At 37.4% G+C, this 26,468-nt stretch overlaps 1 protein-coding gene and 1 pseudogene across 1 annotated transcript; both read right to left on the reverse strand.

Annotated features, from left to right (window-relative positions):
- Positions 1 to 253: 253 nt before the first annotated feature.
- On the reverse strand, positions 254 to 6,901 carry LOC141643086 (BTB/POZ and MATH domain-containing protein 3). Its single transcript, XM_074452116.1, has 4 exons — positions 6,171 to 6,901; positions 3,933 to 4,281; positions 2,287 to 2,557; positions 254 to 662 (listed from the first exon to the last, which is right to left on the reverse strand). Exons 1-4 carry the CDS (start codon positions 6,569 to 6,571, stop codon positions 439 to 441), a joined length of 1,245 nt encoding a protein of 414 aa, XP_074308217.1. The 5' UTR covers positions 6,572 to 6,901; the 3' UTR covers positions 254 to 438.
- Positions 6,902 to 9,482: 2,581 nt separating this feature from the next.
- LOC141641433 (uncharacterized) lies at positions 9,483 to 12,393 on the reverse strand (annotated as a pseudogene).
- Positions 12,394 to 26,468: the final 14,075 nt, after the last annotated feature.

Genomic DNA, 26,468 nt, shown 5'->3' on the forward strand with positions numbered 1-26,468 from the left:
AAAATGATGAGATTAATATATTTAAGCAGGTGTTATATGAGACTTAACCTGCTTCGTATTAAATACACGAAATCCCCATAAAAATTACACGAGGGCAACTTATACTATGTGATACGAATCAACTAATTGTACACTCTGCTGCTAAAGACTAGAAGAAGTAGATTAACACTACGTATATATGGTTTGGTCTGACAAATGTAACACCATCTCGTACAAAATTAAAGAAAAAAAATAGAAGCTGTGGGCACTAACATTTGCTAAACAAAGACGAAATGGAGAGCATATTTCCATGAGATGCTATTGTTAAGTCACCAGTCAAAGCAGAAGAGTCATTTATGCTATCTACACCACATTAGCAACACAAACAAACAAACCTCCACATGGAGAAATTTAACAGAAAACATAACACTAATGTATCTACATTTTCAATACATTAATCTATAGAAACCGTCTTCGGACTCTCCTGCCAACAAAGTTAATTGGCTCCACAGCAGGATCAGGGTCTCCATCTGCTTCCACTCCAAGAATGCTGCTACTGCTCCTTTTCTTACTCAATGCCACACTGCCTATCTCATCTCCTGAGGCAACAGTCTGGAGTAGTTCAGAAAGAAGTGAGGGGCAACTTTGCTCCAGATACTTGTACCCATCCGAGTGCATCACCGCTGAAACAAACATAAAGCGCATCAATAAAGAATAACAAAAATTCTCAAAAGAGGCTGTGTCATATGGTATTTTTTGTTATTTACTTTAAGCCCGACATTGTTAAATGTATGTCTTATATAAATATGAGAGAGTGTCAAAAGAAACAACTCCTTTTCTGACACCCTAGAGTCGCCATATATTACTGATGAAGATCTATATATACTACTCCCTCCGTCCCAATCATTTGTTTGCCTTTAATTTAAAATAACCCCTCACAAAGAATAAAAAAGGCAAACAAATGATTGGAATAGAGGGATTAATGAAGATTAATAAGTAAAAAGTAATCACCAACCAATATGTGATTATACAGAATGGCTGCAATGTAGATAAAATAAGGTAAAAAGAGCAACAATATAAAATTTATAAAATACAACCTGCGCCTAGGAAATGCAATGAGAATGAAAAGCAAAGTCCAATAGAGCTATCTAATGAAGGTTTAGAAATTCTCAACACAAGTAGTCAGCTATATCTAAAAGCTGAAGAAAACATCCCCAAAAAGCTCCGGGCAAGTACCAATTCGTATAAACATGTCAACTAATTCAAGAGAAAAAAAATTAACTTCTAACACAAGGTCCACGACACCAGTTGTTGGCTTGTTGCCTGCCTGCCATATTACTTAAAACGCGTAGCAAGCGACCAAGAAGTTTACCACATTAACATTTTATGTAATATCAAATAGCTATACCAATGAAGTAGCTGTAACTTGTGAACAAACAAAACATAGTTCTATTCCACAAAGTGACAAGCTTTGCATTCAGCATCACAGCCAACTAGCCAAACAACCCACAAGTTTTACTATGGCTTAAAGGCTGTATGAGACCCTCTCTCTCTAACTATGAGTTAAGAGAGCATAACATCAAACAAGTCCTTTCCAGAAGAACCAAAATTCAGTGGCATTAAATGACATTCCAGTATAAAGCACTATAAATCAAAATCTCCATCAAAATAATCAGGAGATATTACAACTGCTACAAAATCAGTAACCAAAAATATAGATTGACTTAAGATTGAAGTATTGCCATGGAGCGGAGCATCAAATTGTGGGTTCATGGACAACATGGCTCATTTCCAGTCATTGGACTACTAGACATTGACAAGGCCACAAGGGAGAGACATTGTGCACAGCTCGACAACTACTAACCAACTCAGCCAGCACCAACTAAAAGTCTAGATCATGCCACACAATTACGACCGAAAAAGGTCAAGGCTTGCTTAGAAATGAAGCTACGTAACCACAGTATCAGTCAAGAATCCATCACTTAATATCCAACGCCTTTGTATTAAATCTTCAATGACAAAATATCACTAAAACATATATGCATGGTTAAACCATAAGTTACGCACAAATATAATCTTGGATTTAATAAATAGAGAGAAAAAAAAATATTAAATAACTGATGCCAGAAAGCCCGCCACAGCTTTACTTGCATGCAGTGTAAAACTAAAATTATATCATGTCCTCAAAGATTAGTCATGAAATATTAAGTTCACTTTCATCTCATGGTTTACTCCATATATATAATTTATTAAGTTCAACAGAAAGAAAGCAATTAAAGAATGATTTATTTATAGGGGTAGACGCACCATTCAAGTTTGCTGCAGCAAATTTTAAACAGGCACTCTTCAACTGCTTGCATCTGTGCTGTTCCGCTAAGGAGAGGGTAGTAGCAACAGTATCTACTGTGATTTCATCACATAACTTTGATTCACAAATAACTTTCAGTCTATCTAGGCCAAACCGATCAGCAGAAGCCAACAAATGTTGCACCATAAATGCCATTGAGCTTGAAGAAGTAGATCCTGATATCTCACGAAGATCTGGAAAGTTATCAGAGTATATGTACAGTAGCATAACCTGCAGGCCATTATCAGCAAATTAGGATATGGACATTGGAATAATAAAAGTTATAAAACAACAAAACCTTGTACTTTGTTTGGATACATATTGAAGAAGGAAGGGGAGGGAAAGGGAGGAAGGGGAAATGAAGAGGGATGGAACAATGTCATTTTCCTTCCAAATTTTCTCTGTCGATTTTAGTTTGGTTCGTAGGAAGTAAAAGGGATCCATCTATTTCCCACACCTTTAAATCCTTCCAATTCAACTTCCTAACCAAATAAGGGAATTTGTCGCCCTCCCTTTTTCTCCAAATCCCTCGATACAAACAAAGGGTTATTTTCAACCCTAAAAAAACGGTTTCTCTGAAACTGGTAATATAATTGTGCGCATGACAAATACCAGCATAATCCACACTAAGGCCTTGTTTGGATACCAAAAATGGAGGGAAAGGGAGGGGAGGGGGAAAGAGGGATGGGAAAGGGAGGGAAGCGGATGGGAGGGGAAATGGTGGGCGAGAGTTTTCCCTCCAAATCTTTCCTTTGTTGGAGGGGAAACACTTCGCCTTGCAGGAGGAAAATAGAGGGATCCATTTTCCCACCCCTCCAAATCCCTACACCCCCATTTTGCTATCCAAACAATGGAAATTGCCTCCTTCCAAATCCATTCCTTTTCTCTCCTTCCAAATCCCCTTGTCCAAACAAGACCTAACCCTTGCCAAGATGCTAAAGTATTCCTCATCAGTCGATTACTCAACCCCCTTACCCACCCCCCACGCAAATAAAAAGAAACAACCGCTATTCAGAGATCTACATGCCCTAACCACACTGTGACACAATTGGATTCAGCTAATTCTGTAATATAATTAGATTCCAAGGCTTTGAAAGTTTCATGTGGTTCAGTGAAAAGGTGCTCGGCTGGAAAGCAGTGTGTCACATAAGCGTCCAAGTATATTTTCTCCTCATATCAAGGGCTAAACCACATCACCACTACACCATAACATATCCAGCAAAAACGTAAAAAATGCCTATTTATGAGCACCCTAACGTAGACCCAGCAAATAATAACAATAAAGATCTAGAAAAATGTCTAGCAACAAAATTAAAAAATATAAATACAAACACAAGAAAATAGACAAACTTCAGCTATGTGTACTCTAGAAAGTTGTGAGCTGTCTTTCGTGGTCACCACCAATAGTATCTAAGAATGGCTAAGAGGAAGCTTATTTATTTTGTCTAACTCCGACTGTCAGACTAGGTAATGATCATGATATAAGAACTAAATCTAGGAATCCAAGTCATGGAAGTGACAAGAAAAAAATAGACAGGCAAATACACAAAAATTCATGTGGCCGAGCATTTAGGAGAGCAAAGTGGTAAGGATACATAGCACACACCTTAAAGATGGAAGGCTCAACATCTTCTATGGTCACTGTATCCATATTTGAGTTTCCAACAAGTCCGAAGAACTGAGCTCTAAAAACAGGCGAACGAGCAGCAAGAACCAGTTTATGAGCTTTAAAATTCTCATCGCCAACACTGAAAACAATGTCACACCCATTTCCACTCTCCAGCAAATCCTTGAAATTTTCACCCATATCAGATGGTGGCATAGATACCCTATATTGCTTGGGCCTCTCCATACGGCTTTTCACAACTCCAACAGTACACTTCAATTGCAGGCAGTCGTTCTGTAAAAAATCTGAAGTCTCCAAGATATTTCTTCTGAAGAAACGCTTATAGCCCCTGCAAGATATCAAATTCAAGATTAATCCCCTAACTTGTCAACACAAATAAGGCTTATAACGAATACTTAACCCAACACAAGTAGAAGAAATGGAGACAAGCAAAAAGTACAGTCTGAAAAATTGCCTAGATCCGAAATGATTTGGGGTGCCAACAACCCACAAGACAATGAGATTAAATTGTGTTACACTAAGGGGGCGTTTGGTTCAAATGAGGGAAAGAGAAAGAGAATTAGAAAGGGAAACAAAGGCAAAAGAAAGGAAATGTATTGAATTCCCTTTAATCTTCTTTATTGTTTGGTTGAAATAAGGGAATGAAAAACCAAAAAAAAAAAAGTAACAAAAAACAAGAACAATTGACACCCGCATCCACCACAATCACCAAGCCCAACACCAACCACCACCATCACGACCCTCTCCGGCATGGCTCAGGTCACCTACTGCCGGTGAGTCAAACCTGACGCCGACGAGTTGACCATACTACCGGCGAGACCTAATTTTCCCATCTTTATACCATTCGAAATGATTATCCCATCTCGATAAGCACCATACAAACACCACCAAACCACTCCCCTTGAACACAAATCCGTCCCCAACACCTCAAAACACCAATAAAGAAAGAAAATTTGGTGGTTTAAGGTGGGACTTGAGTATCTTATTTGTCACCAGCGAGCAAGAGGAGCGAAGGGGCGCGTCTCCGGCGAGGGGCAGAAGGTTGCGTCCGCAGTGACAGTAGTGGTGGCGGGATAGGGTGATGCCGTCAATAGTGTTAGTAGCGGTGACGTATGTGGTGGTGGTTACGGTGGTACTCTAGTAAGATAGGGAAAGAAATCCCATACCTTTGGGGAGGTAGGAGAATGAAATTAGAAGGATTAGTGGGTAAGGAAAGGAATGAGGAGGGGAAAGGAAATTGGAAAAATGGTCAAACAAACAACAACAAAGGGAATGAGAGGTCTTGATTCCCTTTCCCTTTTATTTAGACCCCAACCAAACGCCCCCTAACTTTTTTTTTACAAAGGAAAGCTTTACTAGATCACAAATTCTCATTGAAGACGGGCACTATCCGTCCCTCCCACTTGCCTTATTGTGAGGGGGACACTATCCGTCTTCCGCTTGTGACGGATAGTGTCCGTCACAAGCAAGACGCTTTGTTACTAGATTACATTATCATGAGATTAGAACAACAGGAAACCTGTGTTCATATAGCTTTTCCTAAGCAGTTCACAAATTTACAAAACAATCAGGCTACATGATATTTCACACACATTCACGTGCATAATTCACATAAAAAGCTGATCATCAAGTCATAAAACAACAACTGCATGCTTAACATTGCACCACAAACTACAGAAAACCTAATTTCACCATATAATGATAGATTCAAACTGCTAATTAACAAACAATACCAAGCCAAAGAAACTCGAGAGCAATATTACCATGAGCACCCCTTAAATGTGAAATAAAGTAGCTCGCTTAATGTTATATTCATCTAATACAAGGACATAACCTACACAACAAAACGATCATCATGTCATAAAACAGCAATTCTATATCTACATATCAGCATACTATCAACCGCTAGCTTGCTGTATGTTACATAGATAAACACCAATAACACGAACAAGATATCATCAACACAAAAACAATATCAATATCCCTATATTCGCATCACTTTCATCATACACGCGGATTACAAATCCTACTAATGTACTACAGGTAGACAAATGACTCGGACAGAGGGAGTAACTATACAACATACTTAAACAGAAACAATACGGAAAAATGATCACCCCGCCGAACAACAGCAAAATCCCTAAATTCGCACAACTTTCAACATACACACAAATTACAAATCCAACTAAAATAACTACATATCATCAGAAGCATTACCACATGCTACCCTTATACTTCAAAGTATATGGACCGCTATCAAGATTTCGAGCAAAATGGCTATGAACCTTATCCTCATTCTTCCCTGTTTGATCAACCAACGTCAATTCAAACAAAGCCCTAACATCCGTTCCCTCACTCGCTAACGCGATAAAAACCGACACATACAACGAATTATCCTCGGGATTTTTACCATCGGGGTAAAAATATATCGCCCAATCATAGCCTCCCACGGTAAACGTATCACTCGAGATGTATTTACCGGCTCCCATGCCTTTCGACAGCGAATAACCCTTGATTTCGAAATGATGCGACCCGTTTACCGTCTCAATTACCGATCTTGATACTGATTCCTCGCTGTTTTCCCCTCGTTTTGGGTCTTTTGAATTGAATTTGGCCATAATTTCATGAATTTTCTAGGGTTTCAAGAAAATTGCACCCAGACAGATTAAACCCCCTTTTGATGAAACCCTAGGTCGTGAAATTAGAGGGAATTGTAAGGGTTTTGGGATGAATTAGGAAATGTCTGAGTGATTTTGTGATCAGACGAAGAAAATTGGAAGAAATCGAACAACAAACGGTAAAGAAAATTAAAGGTGATTTCAAAGGCGGAAATAATTGGGGAAGATTTTCTAACTTTTTTTAATTTTGTTATTTGTTATAATGAGAAAGTAGATGATTTAGACGATGCTACTAGTGCACTATGGTACGTCTATTTAAGGAGGCACAAATGTGTGTGCTCTTGTTTGAACGTGTTAAAACGTGTTTTTCCTTCCCTATCTATTTTTTATCCGATTTAATTTTTATAGGTTAATAAGCGCGAAAGTGGTAATTAATTCTTTAACTTTGTTCAATTGTGAAATTATGCCATATAAGTTTCATTTGGAGCAATAAAGCCCCTTAAGTTTCATTAAAAGTGAAATTCAACTCCATTTTTAAAATTTTCACAAGAATTTTAATTAAAAATATTTTATATTAGTATTAAACAATTTATTACATACTAAAAATTATTAATTGCAACTTTACGAATTTATACATAATTTATTAATCATTGAAGAACACTTTTACATACATATTTAGTAAGAGCACCCACATTGAAGAGGACGGACCATCCTCTTAGATGAGAGAGAGTGCTAAGAGGATGTCCTCTTCAATGTGGGTACATACTCTTAGCATCCTCTTTGAAGAGGAAGAGGATGACATCCTCTATAAATAGAGGATGTTCTTGTCTTGGCCCTTGTGTTAAATAAGAGATAAAATTATACTTAAATGGTGAAAGAGGAGAGGAAGGTAGCATCCTCTTTGATGTGGACACAAAGAGAGAAAGAGGAAGGAGATAGTGGAAAGTGGGTTAATGAAAGAGAGTATGATGTGTCAAAAATATAGAATGAAAGAGAAAAAATAAGAGGATGAAACCATACTCTTCAATGTACATGCTCTAAATTGTTTATAATTTATATAGTAGTCATACATATATAATAAATTGTCTATATACTATAAAATTCAAAAAAAAACAATTCTCAATATTTAATATAAATATAAAAGTTCTAAAATTATAAAACAAAATATTTTATATTTGATAAATTATATTAAAAGTGATTTTAATATAAGAATTTGATGTAAATTAAGAAAATGAAGTTGGATTTCACTTTTGGTGAAACTTAAGGGGCTTGATGGCTCCAAATGAAACTTATGGGGCCTAATTTCACAATTGGACAAAGTTACGGGGCTTAATTACCACTTTTGCGGGTTAATAAGTAAAGGTTTCAATTGAAACGGTTTTGATTTAGAAATTAGTTGTTATACCCGTGAAAATTACGGGTTTGTTTAAGATTAATTATATAAGTTTCTGCATAAACGTGACCTCATTAGTTTGTAACTTGTTGACATCTCCCGTGTATTGCATACAGTGGTCCGCAAAAAGATTGCATAAGAATTATACTTTAAGTATTTTGTGAGAAGCAAAACAACTTCATTTTCAAGTTTACATAAATTAAGATATTATACGGGTACTTACATATATACTTAGCAATGGGTAAGTCGAATCTGATCAAATCTGGCCAGTTCGGGTGTCACATTTTTTGGTTAGTTCCCGTCAAGTGGAGTCACTTCGAGTTTCGGGTTTGTTTTGGGTTTGTTGATCGCGTCATTTTCAAGTCAATGATTAATAGAGGAAAAAGTCATTTAAGATTACTAAATATTTATAAGTTAATTTTGATAATTGATTCTTTATCTTAACGTAAATAATATTAAGTGTGTTTACATATTAGTCATTTCAAGTTATTTTATGTCAATTAAAGTTATGTTTTATCGCGTTATTTTTTAGTTAGGTGGTTTCGGATCGGTTCATTTTAGGCCGGGTCAATTGACGGGTCAACAAAGCTCATACCACGTTTGGGTCGATTCAGGTTTTAGGTCACATACAGGTGTTGTAGTTCGGGTCAATTACGTGTCTAGGGATAGATTTTTCGAGCCGGGTCACTTAGCTCGAGTTTATTTTGCCATGTCTTATTAGATGTGGTAACATACAATGTACATAACTTTAAACTACTTAATTGAACATTGATAATTTATAATTTTGATACAAAATTAACTATGCTAGTTAAATATCTGACACCCGCGTAGTTCATTTCATCGTTGGCCAGTATTTTCTTACATAGTATAGTATGAATGTATGTGTTTGTATAAAAAAAATCTAATGGCACAACTTTAAAACGGTCGTTAAATAAATTTCAGAATATTATGATCAATATTCATGTTAACTAACATAATGTATTTAATATGTAAAACACCTTTTCGTTTGCATACTCGTAACTTACAAAAAAACGTAAACTTAGTGCTCGTTTGGTTCATGCAGGAATAGAATTCTTGTGTTAATATGCTATTCACTGGAATCCAACTCCCATATGTAATTCCCATGAAATGTAAAAAACATGTTTGGTTGCCTTGTGAGAGTTTGTTTTTCCTAGGAATTAAACTCCCATATAGTGTTTGGTTGAACCATGTCAATTCACCTGAATTTATTTTTTTTACCAATATACCCCTCCATGATATTACTAACACCTTATTTATTTAACCTATAATATAACATTTTAACTCTACTTAAGGATTAAATCAAAGTAACGACAATTTCACACAAAAATCAACATTAACTCCAATTCATCTAAAGTTCCGTTATCGAAAAAAAAAAATGAAAAACAAATTATCTAGCTACACCGCATATGCGATCATAAGCTACAACTTTTGTCCAATTTCGATCTTGAACATAATTCAAATGGCAATTATTATAATTTAACTAATTCGCCCGCTAGAAGTGCTTCCAAACAAGCTAGAACTAATTAGACCGCTCCAGAATCAACAAGCCATGCACATATGCACTTCTATAATCATCCGGAAGGTTGAAAAAAAAAATCAACGTCAAGGGGATCTGTAGCAATTTTTTTTGAAGCCAAAATAACTTCAGCACGTGTTAACCCTTCAATCTTCATTACTTCCGAAGTCACTTGCATTCTTCTATCAGCAGACTCGGACTCATGTTTAAAACAATTGGCAAGCCTTCCTATGTGCTCGCCCGCGGTTTGCATCACATCAGTCATTTTATTAAGCTGACCAGAAAATTCTCTTAAGGCTCCAATTGTTTCAGTTCTAGCCTTTTTTGTCTTCTTATTAACAGGTGCACTTGATGGCGACGCCTCAACTTCAGTACTTGACATCCCTGATGTGTTAGAGATATGAATTTCTTCTTCTTCAATTTCTTCTTGTTCACCTTCTAGCTTCGTTCTCCATCTCCTCTAGTGCATCTTGCACGCTGCCGCCCTCGTTGCCGTTAGCCCTATCTTTACCCCAAATTTTTGCTAACTCATCATATAAGGGGAAAGGCCTATTTCTTAATCCTGCAGCATTTTTATGACTCTGTCGATAGAATATAATAATTATATAATATGTTAAACATATAGTTAAAATTCAGTAACAATACATTAAAATACATAAGTGAAAATTACCTTTAGCTAAACCTAGTTGGTAAACAAATAACATCATATATTGGAACCTTTTCAATGAATAGAAAGAGCTACGTCCTACTTACCACTTATACTGAGTAATACATTAGTCTTATTTAATAGAGTTGCTACACTAGCTAAAAACAATAACTTGAAGTCATCCCTCACGGACTAAAGAAAGGAGTACAATACTATCACTACTATGCATACTTTCCCACTACTATGCATACTTTCCTAGTACTAGTAAGAAACAACTTGAAACTTGAAGTTTTAAGATGGATGTAATCGTCTTAAATCATCTTAAGTCGGATATATTAATCCATGTGAGATGATATTTAACCCTTTTATATAATATTAAGACGGATATTTCCGACTTCAGAAGCCTAACAAATAACCGAAATGCTGGGAGTACATTAAAATAAATACATGTAGCTCAAAATTACCTTTAGCCAAGCTTCCCAAACCGATTGTTCACATGTAACAAACTTTTGTTCATCATTCCAACCGAAACCACTAGCCTGTGGACTTAACATATCCGTAATCGCATCAAATTGTTTTCTTAAAGTCTTAACTCTTGATTCAATATGAGGTTTGACTCTCTTTCCACATCCAGGCAATTTTTCCTCCAAAAAAGTTTCAATCTTGGAGTATGCGCCATTTTTGAACTGACCGTTATCTGCTTTCCATCCACCGAGGTCGAGAAGATCTTGCATAGCACTTACAAGTGCTTGATCCTCAGCACTTGACCACCTTGAGTGAGTTCTCATCACAATGACAAAAATTTGACTTTAAAAAAGATTTATAAATGAATTCAATAATCATTATAAAACAATAAAACATAGATATACAAAACAAAAATAAATGCATAAACAAGTTTATAAAAAAAAATTAAATAGAGCATTCTAACATCTCTCAATGGTAACAAATAGTCAAATACAAAGTACATTCAAAAACCAAATGTCAAATTTACAAAGTTGTTGTTTCCAACCAAGCATTATACATTTGAAAGCTAGCTCATTTCTAAATGCAGACCAAGCAACACTTGTCTCCATGGTATCAAATGCATTCATCATCATCCTCCCCACCACCATCTTGTATGAGAGATTCCAAAGGATATACCGTCATGTTTGTTCGAATAAAATTATGCAATAAGGCACACCCAAAAATTATCCTAGACATTGTTTTCTAGAATACCAAGTGGTATTTCTTAGAATACCTCATCTCATTTTCAACAATTCAAAACATCTTTCTATAACATTTCTTGCTTGAGAGTGCTTCATGTTAAAATACTCTTCTTTGCATGTTGGTTGAGCACCCTTCTTCCAAATACTCAAATGATATCTTACTCCTCTAAATGGTGTTAAAAATCCCTCACAATTCATATATCCAGCGTCGCATAGATAATAATACCCTAAAATAGAGACAATAATATCTTAAATTGGTTAATATTTTACAATAGCAAACTCAAATCGGTTATTGTTATTACCTTGCGGTACTCTCAAAGGATTATTCCTAGATAGTGCATCACGAAGAATTCTATTATCATGGGCCGAACCCTCCCAACCGGGCAACAAATAAACAAATTGCATATCCCGTGTGCAAGCCGCGAGAACATTAGTAGTAAGTTCTCCTTTCCCAGTTCTAAACCTAACTTTATCCTCCCCTCCAACACGAAGCTTAATATGTGTTCCATCTAAAGCACCCAAGGAATTCTACAAAATATAGACACACATATATCATTACTAAACTTTTTTTTTTTTTTTTAAAAAAAAAGAGAAATAAAATTGGAACTCATAAAGTCACCATGAAATCACGATTTATTTTCTTACCTTAAAACAGTTCCATCTTTCATATTGACAATTTTCAGTAATCGGTTCAGGTTTCTTGAATAAAAGACGATGACATCTAAGCACGGCTCGAAGAACTGAATTGAAATGTCTGGATACAGTCTCTCCACTTCTTCTAAAATATAACTGAGTTCTTTTATTTTTCGTGTCATGAGAAAGTGTAAAAAGAAATAATGCAACCATTTCCTCTAAACTCGTGTTTTTATTCCCTTCAAGCCTACAGACATCCCTAAGCAGCTCACATAACTTACCAAAGCAAGATCTATCCATCCTAAGGTTATCGAAACATACTACATCGTTCCCTTGTATAATTGACCTAAGATTTAAAAGTCTTGCTTGAATTCTTTCATCAATGGAGCTGTCAAACACATATGTCATAAATTTCGGAATCTTACTATTTAAATTTGCTAGAAAACATAATAATTCAACAATAGTCTCCATAGCCATCAAGCATTTGTCTATATATCACAATACATGTAACAACAATCTTGTTCCGTTTACTCAAAGACAGTCGAGCCATCGTAGAAAAACACCCACCTAAGATTAATAAACAATTGAAAGTTAACAATACCCAGCAAGTTATCAATATCACGCTATTAATTATAATAATAACTATACTTAACACATTCTACCAATGACACCTCTCTGTCCCGAGAGGGTGGAAGTATAATAACTACAGTCATTAACAACTACTACTGGTTAGCAATAACTTCTAGCAAACAATATACAATGATCATTGTATCCATTCTACAACTATGAAGTATGAAGCAATTATAATTGCTGCTTTTTAATAAGTACTGATTATAGCAATTCAATTTGTTTTATGGTCCGTTTGGAAACACTCATTTCATTTGGAAATCTGCATTTCAATCAAATTCCTTGTTTGGCAATTCAGAATATTTGGATTTGGAAATATTCTAGATTTGATTCAAATTTCAACTCACTGGTTTTTAGCTCATTCAAATTATGTCTTTTGAGGTACTTCAAAAACCTCACCCTAAAACCCTGGTGCATCACCTCATCCTACCATATACCTATTTGTTTTATCGGGGAAGTGACAAATAAGCCCCAAACATTTAGTTTGGCTCATAACCCGCCGTGGTGAGCCGTATTCTTCTTAAAATAGTTTGACTCATAACCCGCAGTGGCGAGCCGTATTCTTATTAAAATAGTTTGGCTCATAACCCGCAGTGGCGAGCCGTATTCTTATTAAAATAATTTGGCTCATAACCCGCCGTAGCGAGCCGTATTCTTATTAAAATAGTTTGGCTCACAACCCGCAGCGGCGTGCCGGGCATAAAAAAATGCCTTTAGTAGTTATATGAGGTGGAATGATTCCTACCTCCGCCATTAGATACTCTTCTCAGGCGCAGACTTGACATAGAAGTGTGCACATTGAGTCCATGGCCACTCATACTCTTCTTAACTTATTAGTATCGACTATCGAGGAAGTAAATTCTCCTATCTATTACTACTTGATAAATCTTGTGCGCGAACCATGTTGTAGTGACGAATTGAGTTTGTTTGTTTTATCATAGGAATTATTAAATTAAGAAATTTTCATTACTTCCTCTACTTCATTTTATTATAAATTGCGTATGAAATCTTCTATATTTAATTTTACTTATGTATTCTAATGTGTTAACTTACTCTGTTAATAAAATGCAGGTTAGTTAATGACACGGCTATCGCGTACCTGTCAAAAATACCAACTGGCTCTAACTAATATAGCTAGGGAAGTCGAGTCGAATCCACAGAGAGGTAGGAAATTGTCAGCTTAATCTAAGTTCGTCAAGGTAACCAAATTGGGGGGTTTTTAAATGTGATATTCTAAACTAATAAGAAGGTAAGGAAGAGAAAATAAGAGAATAAAGATCAACCAAGGAGAGAAAAACAGCAAAGACAGACGGTTCACCATAATCATTCGATCAAGTAATCTAGGTCTCAGGTCAATGCAAATACGATCTAAGGAGCAGTGAATATCTCCTTTCGATCTCAATTCGCCCTAAAGCGTAAATAGCTTAGCTTTCGCCCTAACTACAATACCCCATTGTTCGCTACTAGTCTCGCATTTTCCAACCTTTCGGTCCAGGTCAAGGGTCACTAAGATATAAATGTCTAATTGCGTCGACTCAATTAAACAGATACAGATAAATGTAGCAATTAACAACGAAGATTATACCAGCATTAACCCAATGAATCGATTACTATTCCCTCATAATTATGGATCCCCTATAGCCTTAGCAGAAGAAAGTTAGCTACTCATTATCATCGAATTAACAATAACAACAAATAAATAATTGAAACTAAACATGATAATAAACTAATAAGGAATGAGTTAAAGCAATTATGATAACAATAAAGGGAAGAAGGAATTAAAGCAAATGATTAAGAATTAAGAGATTAAAAGAGATTGATAATACCAATATATAAATCCAAATCTGAGTAGCAAATGAGTAAAAGAAGGGCAAAATCCAAAGAACAGTAACCAGTGATAGAGTAAAGTGAACAGATCGAAGAGAGAGTTACGTTGTTCACTCCTCCAGTCTTATACGAAAAATTCCATCCTAAACCTAATCTATGGACTAATTACAAAAGCCCATAAGATAATTAGGCGGAAAAAGTCTTTAGAAGGACAAACCACTCGATCGAGTGGTAATAAACTACTCGATCGAGCAACTATGCGTCAAACCTCTCGATCGAGTAGAAATAAACTACTCGATCGAGCACTCCTTGCTTTGTCTCCTCTTTTGTATACTCGGATTGGTCGATCGAGCATCCTTAGGCATATAAAGCATTCGATCGAGCATAAAATCTACTCGATCGAGCTGTTTAAGCACGTTAGACCTTGAAGCACTTCCCGAATCCAGCTCACGCGTCTTCCAAGTGTTAGATTTCCAAGCTCCGGCTCCTCATTCTCCATAAATGCATGCAAATGGGACGGATTAAGGCTCGATTTAGCTCCTCTTTGGTCAATTCCTGCAAATTACATAAAACGAACCAAAGTAGAATATTCGGGGGCATTTGTAGCTAGATGCTACATAAAAAGTACAGAAATGCGTGTAAAAATGAGGTAAAAACCTTATATAAAAGACACGCATCAGTTAATCTTCGTGAATTTCACGCGCGGGAATAAAAGGGGAGTGATGTAGGAACCAAGGGAAAAGTTATTTTGTTATAAGTTCACTCTATTTCCCTCATAATTTTGTAACCCCTTTATTATAGGTAACTTAGTTTGCTAGAAGTATGTAGTTTGACCACTAGACTCCACAGTGATGTATATAATGTTAAATGTTGGTTTCACACTTGATCCTTATAGGCATGTGTGGCAGTAATACTTAAATCTCCGGTACGTTTTTTTTATATATATATTCCCTAATTATGACTTACTTGAGGTTTGGGGTATTACAAATGCTCGTTATGTGTTATACATATCGATTAGATAATATGACATGTACGCATAAATATCAGATAATGATTTTCATTTAGCCATTATCCATGTCATTAAAATTTTTTTTTGTCTAACTTGATAAGATTGAGATCCTCGCAACTCTAACTTCATTCTATGAGAGCTATTTTTCAAAGAAAAAATGATGAATAAAAAAAGCAACACATACCCAAATAAAACATATATTTGAAAAATATTTTACTCATCTTAAAACAAAATATTTTACTCATCTTAAAACAAAAGGTGAGACAAACCCTATAGAGGAGAGGAGAAGCTGACCGAGAGGAAAGAAGAAGTAGCGCGGGCGGAAATTTCGTGTTTCTAAGACGGTTTCGTGCTAATTCCTTCTTGTTAATTCTTAGGTATAATTCTAAACTGCCTTTACGTAATTTACCTTTACATAATTCTTAGGTCTTAATTTCCTAAAATTTTAACAGTATTATCAATCAAACCTAGTAACTAATTTTCTTTAATTATGAATTCTAATTTAATTGTAGAACATGAGAAATGTAAGAAATTGAAGCCAATTTTGGATATGAATGAAAAATTTTCCGACTTCTCAAATTGATGGATGCCAAATAAAAAGGAATTTCCAATATAGTTTTCTTTGTATTTTAACCAACCTTTCAAAATTTTCTTATGTTACAATTTCTTTTCCGGAAATTAAAATTCTTGTGACATAATATGGTTTTAAAACATGACTTAATCACATGTACTATTCTTGTCCATCATCCAACTTGACCAATCTTGACTCAACAATGACACACTACATTAGTTTCTTATCATATTAGCCATTTGCCCAAACTTTGAAAATCTTAACACTTTAAAGTCTTACTTGAGTGTTTACATGTTGTTGCCACCAATTTAACTTGGTAAGCTCGATAAAATGAGAATTAGTTTGGTAAAATTTTAAAAGAGATCCGAGCAAGTGAGATGCTTCTTTTCCATTTTAAAGTCCTTAAATCGGTCAACTTTTCAAGGGTAAGATTACTTCAAACATCATGGTTCGGAGTTTTGAGAAGTCAAAAGTAAGTAGCAACACAAGTAGTGAGCATAAAATTAAAGTTTGTCATGGTTAGTGTCAGATTTTTCAAGAATTTGAGACACAATTTCCTTTAATCCCTCTTATAGAATAGTAATAACTATAAAGTTATCAATCCCACAACAAAGAAAAATTCCTTTAAGACATAAAAAAAAATGCATCGTTCTTGGGAGTTTTAGGAGAATGAAGTTGTAAAATTTCACCCAAATTTTAAGACGAAATTGGTTTCATTTTGGACACATACTATATTATCAACCAAGATAGTAGTCTCATAAGGCAATTAAACCAAGTTTTTTTTTACTCATGAAAAATCAAAAATTGGGCATGACTTGTCTAAAATTCGAAAATTTAAGACGAAATTTTAAGACGAAATTTATACCTATTAAACAAGATCCATTCATGACAACAAGGTTAAGCCTTTGTTGTCTAATTAGACACAACAATAATCAACAAAATTCCATTATTGACTCAAGAACACCAATTTCGAGTTCAACAATGGCGGACAAAATTTCATCACAAAAATTTGATTTTTATCAACAATGGTGTTAAAAGCTTACTAGTATCATGAATTAAGCAAAATGAACAATTAATTAGCAAAACTCAAAGGATTTAAGAGTATATCTAAAGAAAACTCAAATCGGGAAAAAAAATGGAAAAAGATGAATAAGCTTACCTTGACCAATTAGTGGGATTAGGTGAGAAAAGTGGAGTAATAGGATGAATTCCAAGCGAAATAGAACATCAATGGAAATTTTTGGGGGAATTTTGGTGAACAAAGGGATGAAGATAAGAATGAAAATTTGGGGGAAATAAGAGCTCTTAGCCGAGTAGTCCAACCCGTGTGAACCCAGGTCGAGTGACGGGTTATTCCAGAATGTATTACCTCTTGGAACTAGGTCCACTCGGTCGAGTCAAGGGTCCACTCGGTCGAGTGCTTGCTTACTCGGCCAAGTTGGTACTCGCACTCGGTCAAGTGATTCCGTTGGGTTAAAACTTTCACTAAAATCTTATCGATGGATTTCCTGCAAGACAATACAAGGTTCGGAAGTCCACCGTCTATCGGTCACTCGTCCCGAGTTAGTTCATGCGGCATCAAGATCGCCGTCTCTTATTTCCTACATCCACACTCGCGCTTACCCTACCAAAATGATCGAAATTTATCTACTAACGATAAAACCATCAAGCATGAGATAGATACTTGGTATAAATCAAGGAAATGGAATTATCATCCTCTAAGAGGTGTCATGACATGTAAATCTACTCATCAAATTTTTCCGTATCTCACAATACACATGCGAAACTCACAACATGTACGAATTCAACAACAACCATATCATTCATGCAATCATACAACATTGTCTATATCGTTCACCCTTACTTGTAACCATCCGCGTAGTGACCAACCGAGGCAATACGCACTAGTTTTGATATGAGGGCGCCCACTTATGCAAAACCAATCTCTTATTGTACTCATGTCGGGTTCATTTTATTAGACACACCTAGGTTCAATTTGGTTCATTCCTTTATGTTCCAAAATCTAACCTCTGTTACCACTTTGTAACACTCTCTTCTTACCCGGCCAAGGTAATTAGGAGATGTTACCTTCTCGGTTTCCCGAGGTAGTGAAATCGGAGTCACAATTGAGAAACAATTAACATAAATTAAATATTTAGTGGATTACATAGACATTAATGAATAAATTAAATGAATAATACAACTCATGACTACTAAACTAATCTAATCAACTATGCTCGACTCGAATGTCATCACGGCTCGTCCCCTTCTCCCGCATGCTACCAAAGCTAACCCGTGAACAACTGCTCCCCATATGATTGGAAATATCATATGGATCGACACGGGCCACCTCGTAAATAGGTGACAATTACACGGACACAACAAACGTCAATTTCAATACACAAACATAAGACATGACTCGATAAGTGTAGATGCGACATAATTATGTGAATGAGACTCGACTATGAAATCACCATACCGGTACCGGGACACGCCCAGATGTACCCACAACCACTGGTGCCAGAGACACGCCTACGACACCACACCTCACACAAAGGTACCGGGACACGCCCAGACGTACCGGGTTCGGAAGCCAACCAGATCCCCTGCCAGACGTCGTGCCTCAACCACACGAGTCCCTTCGTGACTCAAGCCATTAATGTGCACATCCTATTTGGAGAGGGAAGCTCCAAGGGGCGACCCGAGCGCAAGACGGTTTCCCAACCGTCTTACGTCTCCTCAATAATCAAGTACCACCACCAAAGATTCCCAACATAACACATTCACAACCATACATGATAGATGGAAGAACCACATTAAACATATGACTCTTTCATAAATGCAATCCCACATACATACTAACCGACTCATGTATGCACTAGTAAGGAAAGACACCCAAATATGCATACACAATATTGAAATCGAGTAGGATAACCTACCTTTTAGCATAATCCATAAGCTAATCGAAATCACCAAGTATCCATCTCATAAAACCATCTCATCAAAGGTAGATCGGGAATTAGGAGAGGTGTTCCACCATTAATCCAAGCTTGAAGGCTAAGGGAAAAGCATTGGGAGTATTTTAGAGAGGGGGGATAGTATTTTAGAGTAAGAAAGAAGAAGAAGAATGAAGGGGATAGGGTTTGGATATGATGAAATCCCGAAATATCCTTTCTCGGGTACAACTCAGCACCACTCGACCGAGTGACCGGTTCACTCGACCGAGTGCCAACTCACTTGGTCCACCTAGAGTTCTACTCGGTCCACTGGAAGTCTACTAGGTCTAGTTTAGGTCTTACTTGGTCTCGTAGGAGGGGTCATCCTTTACTTCCGAGTACACGTGGGTTCCCTCACGTGTCTCTAGGTCCTTTGTGGGTCCCAAATTATCCGAGTATTACATCATTGCAAAACAAACTTTAATGGGGAATTGACGTCTCTTTAACATGAATGGCCATTTTGTATCTGTAGGAGTCATTTCAATTCTTGGGATTGAGACAGGTGTACCCACATTGCTTCATATGATGACTTTGGCTTCAATAACTCTTGTTTGTATCCTCGTTACTGACTTACTATTAGTCTTGTTCCATTGCAGAGCCCAGCTGCTTGATTAATGTTTCTCAGCAGAATTATTGGACAACCCACTTTGAGATGGATTTTATGGTTTGGTAAGCCTTGAAACTTGAGTGAGTTTAAAAATTCAGTTGGGTATAAGTCCCCCATGTTTGATCCAGTTCCATTCATAGGGCATATTCGATCAAAACTCCTTGAGGTTACTTCATCCCCTGGTATGAGCCCTAGCATATAGTTGTTCACCTCTTCACCAGTCTCATTTTTTGGGGTTAGTATGGCTCTTGCCTCTAAATAGGCGACGTTTGTATAATTACATAAGAGTTGGGGATATACCTCATCCACTATCGAAGCAATTGGGTATGTGGAGGGTGGTAATAAGATATCTTTGGGTATGTTCATCCATGTTGCTTCTATTTTACCATCCCCAATATCAAGAACCCACTCAGTAAAAGTTTATAGTTCAAGTGTTTCTTCATCATTTGAACCATGCATTAGCCGCATATTCTTTTGTAGTTTCAGAATAGTACAATTCAGCCATATATGTGTTGATTTACTGATAGAGGCATCCACTATATGTAGCCTTCCTTTTTGTGGCACAATAGACAAAATTTGTCTGAAATTCCCACCTAGGACGACTGTTTTCCCTCTAAAGGTTTTACCCTTGACAAAGGGTCATCAATCTGCATTATATCTCTAAATGCTCGGTCTATAGCCTCAAAGGCATCCCTGTGTATCATTGGTGCTTCATCCCATATTATCAAACTCGCGCTTCTGATCAAATGTGTGAGGTCTGACCCTTGGTCAATTTTACAACTTGTACTGTCACTGAGGTTTATAGGTATAGCGAACCTTGAATGTGCTGTTCTACCGACAATTAGTAGTAAAGCTGCAATGCTCAGGGATGCAACCGCGAGGACTATTTGGCCCTTCGATCGAAGTCTTGAAATCAGAGTTTTCCAGAGATATGTCTTTCATGTTCCCCCGTTTCCGTAAACGAAAAAGACACCGCCCCTCTTATGGTGTACAGTGTCTAACACGGTGTCGTACACATTACTTTGTTTAGTGTTCAAATCAGCCTAAAGTTTGTCAGTTTCCATTCCCAAAGCTTCCTCATCGTACTGCTGCTCTTCTAGTAGTATGCGGTTTGTGGACCTATGCAGCAATGCAATGTCGGGCAAAGGGAAATCTGCATATTGACGGAGGCTATGACCGTTTCTATTTAGAATCGGCTCTAGTATCATGGAGAGCGTAGTTTTTTATTTGTTTTATACTTAAAGTCAAATCCCCAATCCCCACCATTCTTCTTCTTTGGCGGGGTAATATATCGTCACAAAGTTTTTCCTAATGTGTATCGCACAAGTTTTTTGGATCTGAAACTTCATAAAATAAAAGTATTGTTATAAATAGCTCTCGTAGCTGTGTATCAGTTGACCAACTTGGAGCGTCATTCAATGCTAAATGACACTCATCATCTCCATCAAGTAGACCCCTAGGATTGCACGCGACTTTGAATGTTGGGTGCAGTACATGGTCAAATGTCCTTATATCCTCATAGTTGGTTGCGCCTTGCACTATATTAAACAACAACCTTAAATAGTACAATTTCCCGGAATTTGGGGGGCCATAATAGATTCTGCCTATTTGCATCCGTTTCTCTCTTCTCTTCCATAATTTTTTCTTGCTCACCCAAACCCATTTTAAGGGGAACTCGGCATAAGTTAAGTTGCGTGCATCAAGATGTTTTTTGTTAGTCGCCATCCACTCTGTCAGAGGTGTTTTGGCTTCTCCTACTCTTTCAGAAATTTCTTCTAGCTGGTCATCGTCTTCAAAAACTATATCTTGTTCGTTTTCCAAGTAGAAGCATAGTCTTTGGACAAGGGGTGTTTATATTGGATCTCAAAAGCGAACATACGCCACCTAGCTTCAGAGGCAGAAACATACCTACAGCGTAAGAATGTCTCAATTTCGTCAATTGGTTTTTGAGATTGGCTGCCATCATGGTTTTCACCTCTTGTCTCCTTTATACTTGCCAAGGTCATGTCAGGTCCCTTTGACATGTACTTGAATAGGTAATTTAAAGATCTGTTCTTGTTATACCATTCGACATTCAAATGTGCTTGGTATTTTACTAACAAATCAATATTTTAAGGCAATACATTTCTGTTGTCCACTGTATGGTCATTCTTCTCTCCTTTTCTACCATCATTCCGCCTGCGATACTCAGGATATCTATCTTCGCTAACTGAAGTTTGGTCACAGAATTTCCGAGGTTAGTATTTTGAGCACTTGCCATCAACTATACATGGTGATTGAGATCCCTTATCACCACATGGGCCATGGATCATGAATTGCATAACAGCTTCATAACCAACTGGATCTTTGTCTTTGTCAGGTTGCTCAACGCCAACGATCTTATTTATATTTGCTGGGTCAGGCTTGTTGCATGGGTGTAAGAAAAGGCAAATGTGTGCATGAGGCAGACCTCTCTTTTGGAACTCAACTGTGTACATAACTGCATCATATTATAGAAGGTGTTAGTTTAATCTGGGTGAAATTGCATAGAGTTATATAAGGCGGTAAAGTTTGTGTTAGAGAAATTTCAAAATTATAAGTTGTAGCAATAGTTATCTTCTAGGATTCTCCCGAACAGAGCTCTTTTGGTGATATCATTAATTAGCTCATTGAGTTTGATTTTGAAGATGCGTGATACAATATCAGGATGGTCTTCTGGGCATTGCCCAGGTATGGCTGCTAGAAATTCTCTAATTTCGGGCCATTGTGGGTTGCACGTAAAAGTGATGAATAGATCTGGTGGGCCCATCGAAAAATAGCCAACGCATCTTGGTAGTTCTGAAACGGGAATCTATACCCCCTTGGGAGTGATGGCGGTAGAATTATGTGTTAACCAAGTAATGCCATGGTTGTTGCTCCGGCTGCTACAGCGTCAATTAGTCCACGTAAGGAGTATTTTCGTATGTCCTTTTGATTAGAGCGGACATAGTCTAGCCTTATTTCTTCAACACATGTAAAAGCATCGACTAAAAATTGCTGCCTTAGCCTCCCACATAAAACGAAAAATCCATCAATTAATTTACCCCCCTTTCGTCGTTCTTGGAATCGGTAAGCATAATACTCCCTCATAGTGATAAACGTTCTCTTTTTCCTTGTACTGTTTTCAGCATCCTTATGCTTGATATCTGGCTTATACCCATCTTCTCCATATGGGAATATCAAGGGATATTGCATTGCCATGAGGCTTGGGTGTAACTCCGAAATCCTTTTGAGGCCACTTGCTCGGTCATAAATGAGGATATCCCGAGAACCTTTTCTTTCTCCCTACCTCCGACTATTAAAGCAGCAAGTTTATTTGTTGTTGGTAGATTATATTATCTCCCGTCCTTTGTCCGGTTACCAATAAGTCGGAGTTGTATAGGTTGAAGGTTGGACGGGTCAATTCTTTCTCTGGCCATCTTGCAAGTCTTTGCTATAACATTGTGTTCATATAACATCTTCAAAAGGCCTTCAACAATACGAGGGTCTAGTTCACTTTTCCCTTTGGAACTCAGAGAGTTTATTCTTTGTGCAACCTCATGCTCATTGTCATAGAAGTACAATTTCATGAATCTAGGTTGTTTACCGACTGGAGGTAGTAAAGATCCAATGTTATGGTGGTTTTGGCCACCTAATCTAAAGCAATATGGTGCAGAACCTTTGTTGATAGCATTATCAACTTTGACATCCATTGATGTAAATGCAAAAATAGTGTTGTATGACCTTATTAGCCTTCTGAATTTTTTAGACTGTGGTCCGCCGTTTGGGTCTATCAATCTCTGGAGATATTCTGGTGGATCTTTTAATAATGGCAGGGTTACCTTTCCCTTTTGACAGCAAATGCTATATTTGGGGCGCCCATTTGTGCGGTTTCAAACTGATTCCTAAATCCACACAACCGCGTCACAAAACTCACATGTCTCAGCTGGCCCCCCAAAATTCCAGGGTTCAACAAACACTCCTGCTACCCGAAAACAATTGTTAACAGTATCCTAAGTGCTCTACAATATAACCCAGTAATTATGTTGACACTTAATTTCATTTCCATCCCGCAGATCTCTTTGTTCCGTAGTTGTTGCATTTTCTGATGAACAGTTGTTTGCCTCTGCATCTGCATGACATAATATCTGGCTAGTAATTCCAGTTCGTAGTTTCACATTGATAGTATTTGTTGGCCTAGTTTTAAACTTATCTGAACCTGTCGCACTGTTTTGGAGACGTATGACGGTTGGGAGACCGTTTTGCGCTTAAGTCGCCTCTTGGAGCTTCTCACTCCAAGAGGGATGTGCACATTAATGGCTTGAGTTACGGAGGGACTCGTGTGATTGAGACACGATGTCAGACAGGGGATCCAGTTGGCTTCCGGACCCGGTATGTCTGGGCGTGTCCCTGTACTTTTTTATGGTTATCGGTATGTCTGGGCGTGTCCCGGTACTAGTGTGTTTGTCGGTATGTCTGGGCGTGTCTCGATACCGTGGTGGTTGTTTGATAAGGGTTCATTCATGTTGTAGTCATGTTTCATGCTCACACACTCGAGTCGTGTCACACTTTATTTATTTATTTATTGAAACTGACGTTTGTTGTGTCTGTGTAATTGTCACCTATTTCCGGAGTGGCCTGTGTCGATCCATATGATATTTCCGATCATATTGGGGAGCAGGTTAAGTTCAGGTTGTTTGGATAACACGTGGAAGGCGGGACGAGCTTGATGAGTTACGAGAAGAGTATAGTTGGTTAGAGAAGTATAGATGTCATGAGTTGTACTTTATTCATCTGTTTACGTTTATGTAATTCATTAAACATTACATTAATAAAATGTTCTTTGATTGAAGTTTTGAAACACTACCTCGGGAAACCGAGATAGTAATGCTTCAATTATCTTGGCCGGATAATTGGGTTGTTACAAAGTGATATCAGAGCGACGATTTTGGAACCTAAAACCAATGAACCAAAAATGAATCTAGGAGAGTCTAAGTAAAATGAGCCCGACATGAGTGCCATAGGAGATCGCTTTTGTAACACCCCCATTTATTCAGGAGCCTTTAGCTAGACATTCCCAAATAAATAGAACTGTTACCATCTCGGTTTTCCGAGGTAGTGATAACAAAGTACAACAATACCAAAGTACTTTAAATTAAAACTTTAGTGAATACATGTTCATTACAATTTAATCAACTAAAACTTAATATAAAATAATTACAACTCGCAGCGGAAATAAATAAAGTGATAAAACTTTCTATGTGGTCTAGACTTCTAGGTAGGTTGTCCAAGTCCTCACGCATTCCCATAAGCCCCCAAGTCAGCTAATCTTTAGTACCTGTCAAATCTGCTCCCCATTATGGTTCACCGCAGGTGTTCACGAATACACAGTCAACCGCGAGGTTGAGTAGAAATAAACTAAACAACAATAATAATCCAACCAAAATAGATATCCTTCGTATTCTCATCACTTCATCCGTACAACTCACTTACATCACTGGCAGTAGCACAACTCCCTTAACACCGTGCTATGCTCAACTGGCAGTAGTACTTGCGTACCATGCTCACCTGGCAGTAGTAATTGCTTACTATGCACAACTATCTCTGGCAGTAGTAATTACTTACTATGCTCATCTGGCAGTAACGATTGCTCGCTATGCACAACTGGCAGTAACACCCTCCGTGTTATGCTCAACTGAATAATCACCTCTCCAATAATCAAATACTCAATGACAGTCCCGTCTTACTGCTCAACCAACAATTTAACATACTCAAATAATTTATTCCAATAATAAATCACAATTATTACCTTAATCTTATCAACCATCACAATTAAACATTCATTCACTTAATAACAAAACCCGTGTTGAGTAGGAAATTCCTACCTGATAGCAAATTCTCCAAATAAACAGCTCAAGCAATCCAAACAGTTAAGCAAGAGAATACCGTCACAATCCTTCACAAGATCGTCTCCTAACAATTCCGACAATTATAATTACTACTTTATCAATCAAACCATATAATTAATTGCATTAATTATAAATTAACTATTTCAATTATATTCTTCACGTAAATTATTAATTATTAAACCCGTCTTAAAAATTGGTTAAAACCCGCCTTAAAAGTCAAAACCCGATTACTCATTAAAACCCGAGTCAATCCGTGTTAAAAATAAAACCAACCCATGACCCAAAATCCGTGTTAATCACGTCAAACCCCAAACAAAACACACCCATTAAACATGGCTAAGCCGAGTCTAACACCCTTCCTTCACCCGTCTTTTCCCAACACCACAAGCCACCAATGACACCACCGAAACCCACCACCTCTAGCCTACACCACAAAGAACCCAACCGGCCCTTAACCACCATCTACAACCGCCTCTAGCCACTACAATATCACGCCCTAGCAATAACAACCACGACACCTAATACCGAAAACCCGACTTATACCAACGTTTTACGACTACCACTACAACCACAGACGGCCACCCTACTGACCACCGTGCCTCATACCGTCCTGAAACCCTAGCCACGACACCAACGACCCACCAAGTCCACCACTACAACCTCCCAAAATCGACAGCAGCAGTCGCACTACCCCCTCCTCTGTTTCACGCTAAAACGACCACCACCGCCTCAAACCACCGCCTAAAGCCGCCACAGCACCCCCAATACGGTTGCAATAACCACCAGGTTCCATCCCCTACTATTCCCAGTCAAGGCAATGAGTATAAAAATGGGTTCCAACGTGTTTAAACATACTCTGCCCTAGCGCGTGTTTCCAGCCAACAACCGCACGAAAGACCACCTACGACCTCTCTCTACCACCTAACTTGGTCGACTAACC

The sequence above is a fragment of the Silene latifolia genome, chromosome 2 (genome assembly GCF_048544455.1).
Source record: "Silene latifolia isolate original U9 population chromosome 2, ASM4854445v1, whole genome shotgun sequence".
Classification (NCBI taxonomy): Eukaryota; Viridiplantae; Streptophyta; class Magnoliopsida; order Caryophyllales; family Caryophyllaceae; genus Silene; species Silene latifolia.

What these genes read in the sequence shown, in the direction of transcription:
- LOC141643086 (XM_074452116.1), bottom strand. Translation starts at nt 6,571, where the DNA reads ATGGCCAAATTCAATTCAAAAGACCCAAAACGAGGGGAAAACAGCGAG. An exon ending in AAGTATAAGGGTAGCATGTG is followed by an intron (nt 4,282 to 6,170) that starts GTAATGCTTCTG and finishes GATATCTTGCAG; the next exon opens with GGGCTATAAGCGTTTCTTCA. An exon ending in TGCTGCAGCAAACTTGAATG is followed by an intron (nt 663 to 2,286) that starts GTGCGTCTACCC and finishes TGTTTGTTTCAG; the next exon opens with CGGTGATGCACTCGGATGGG.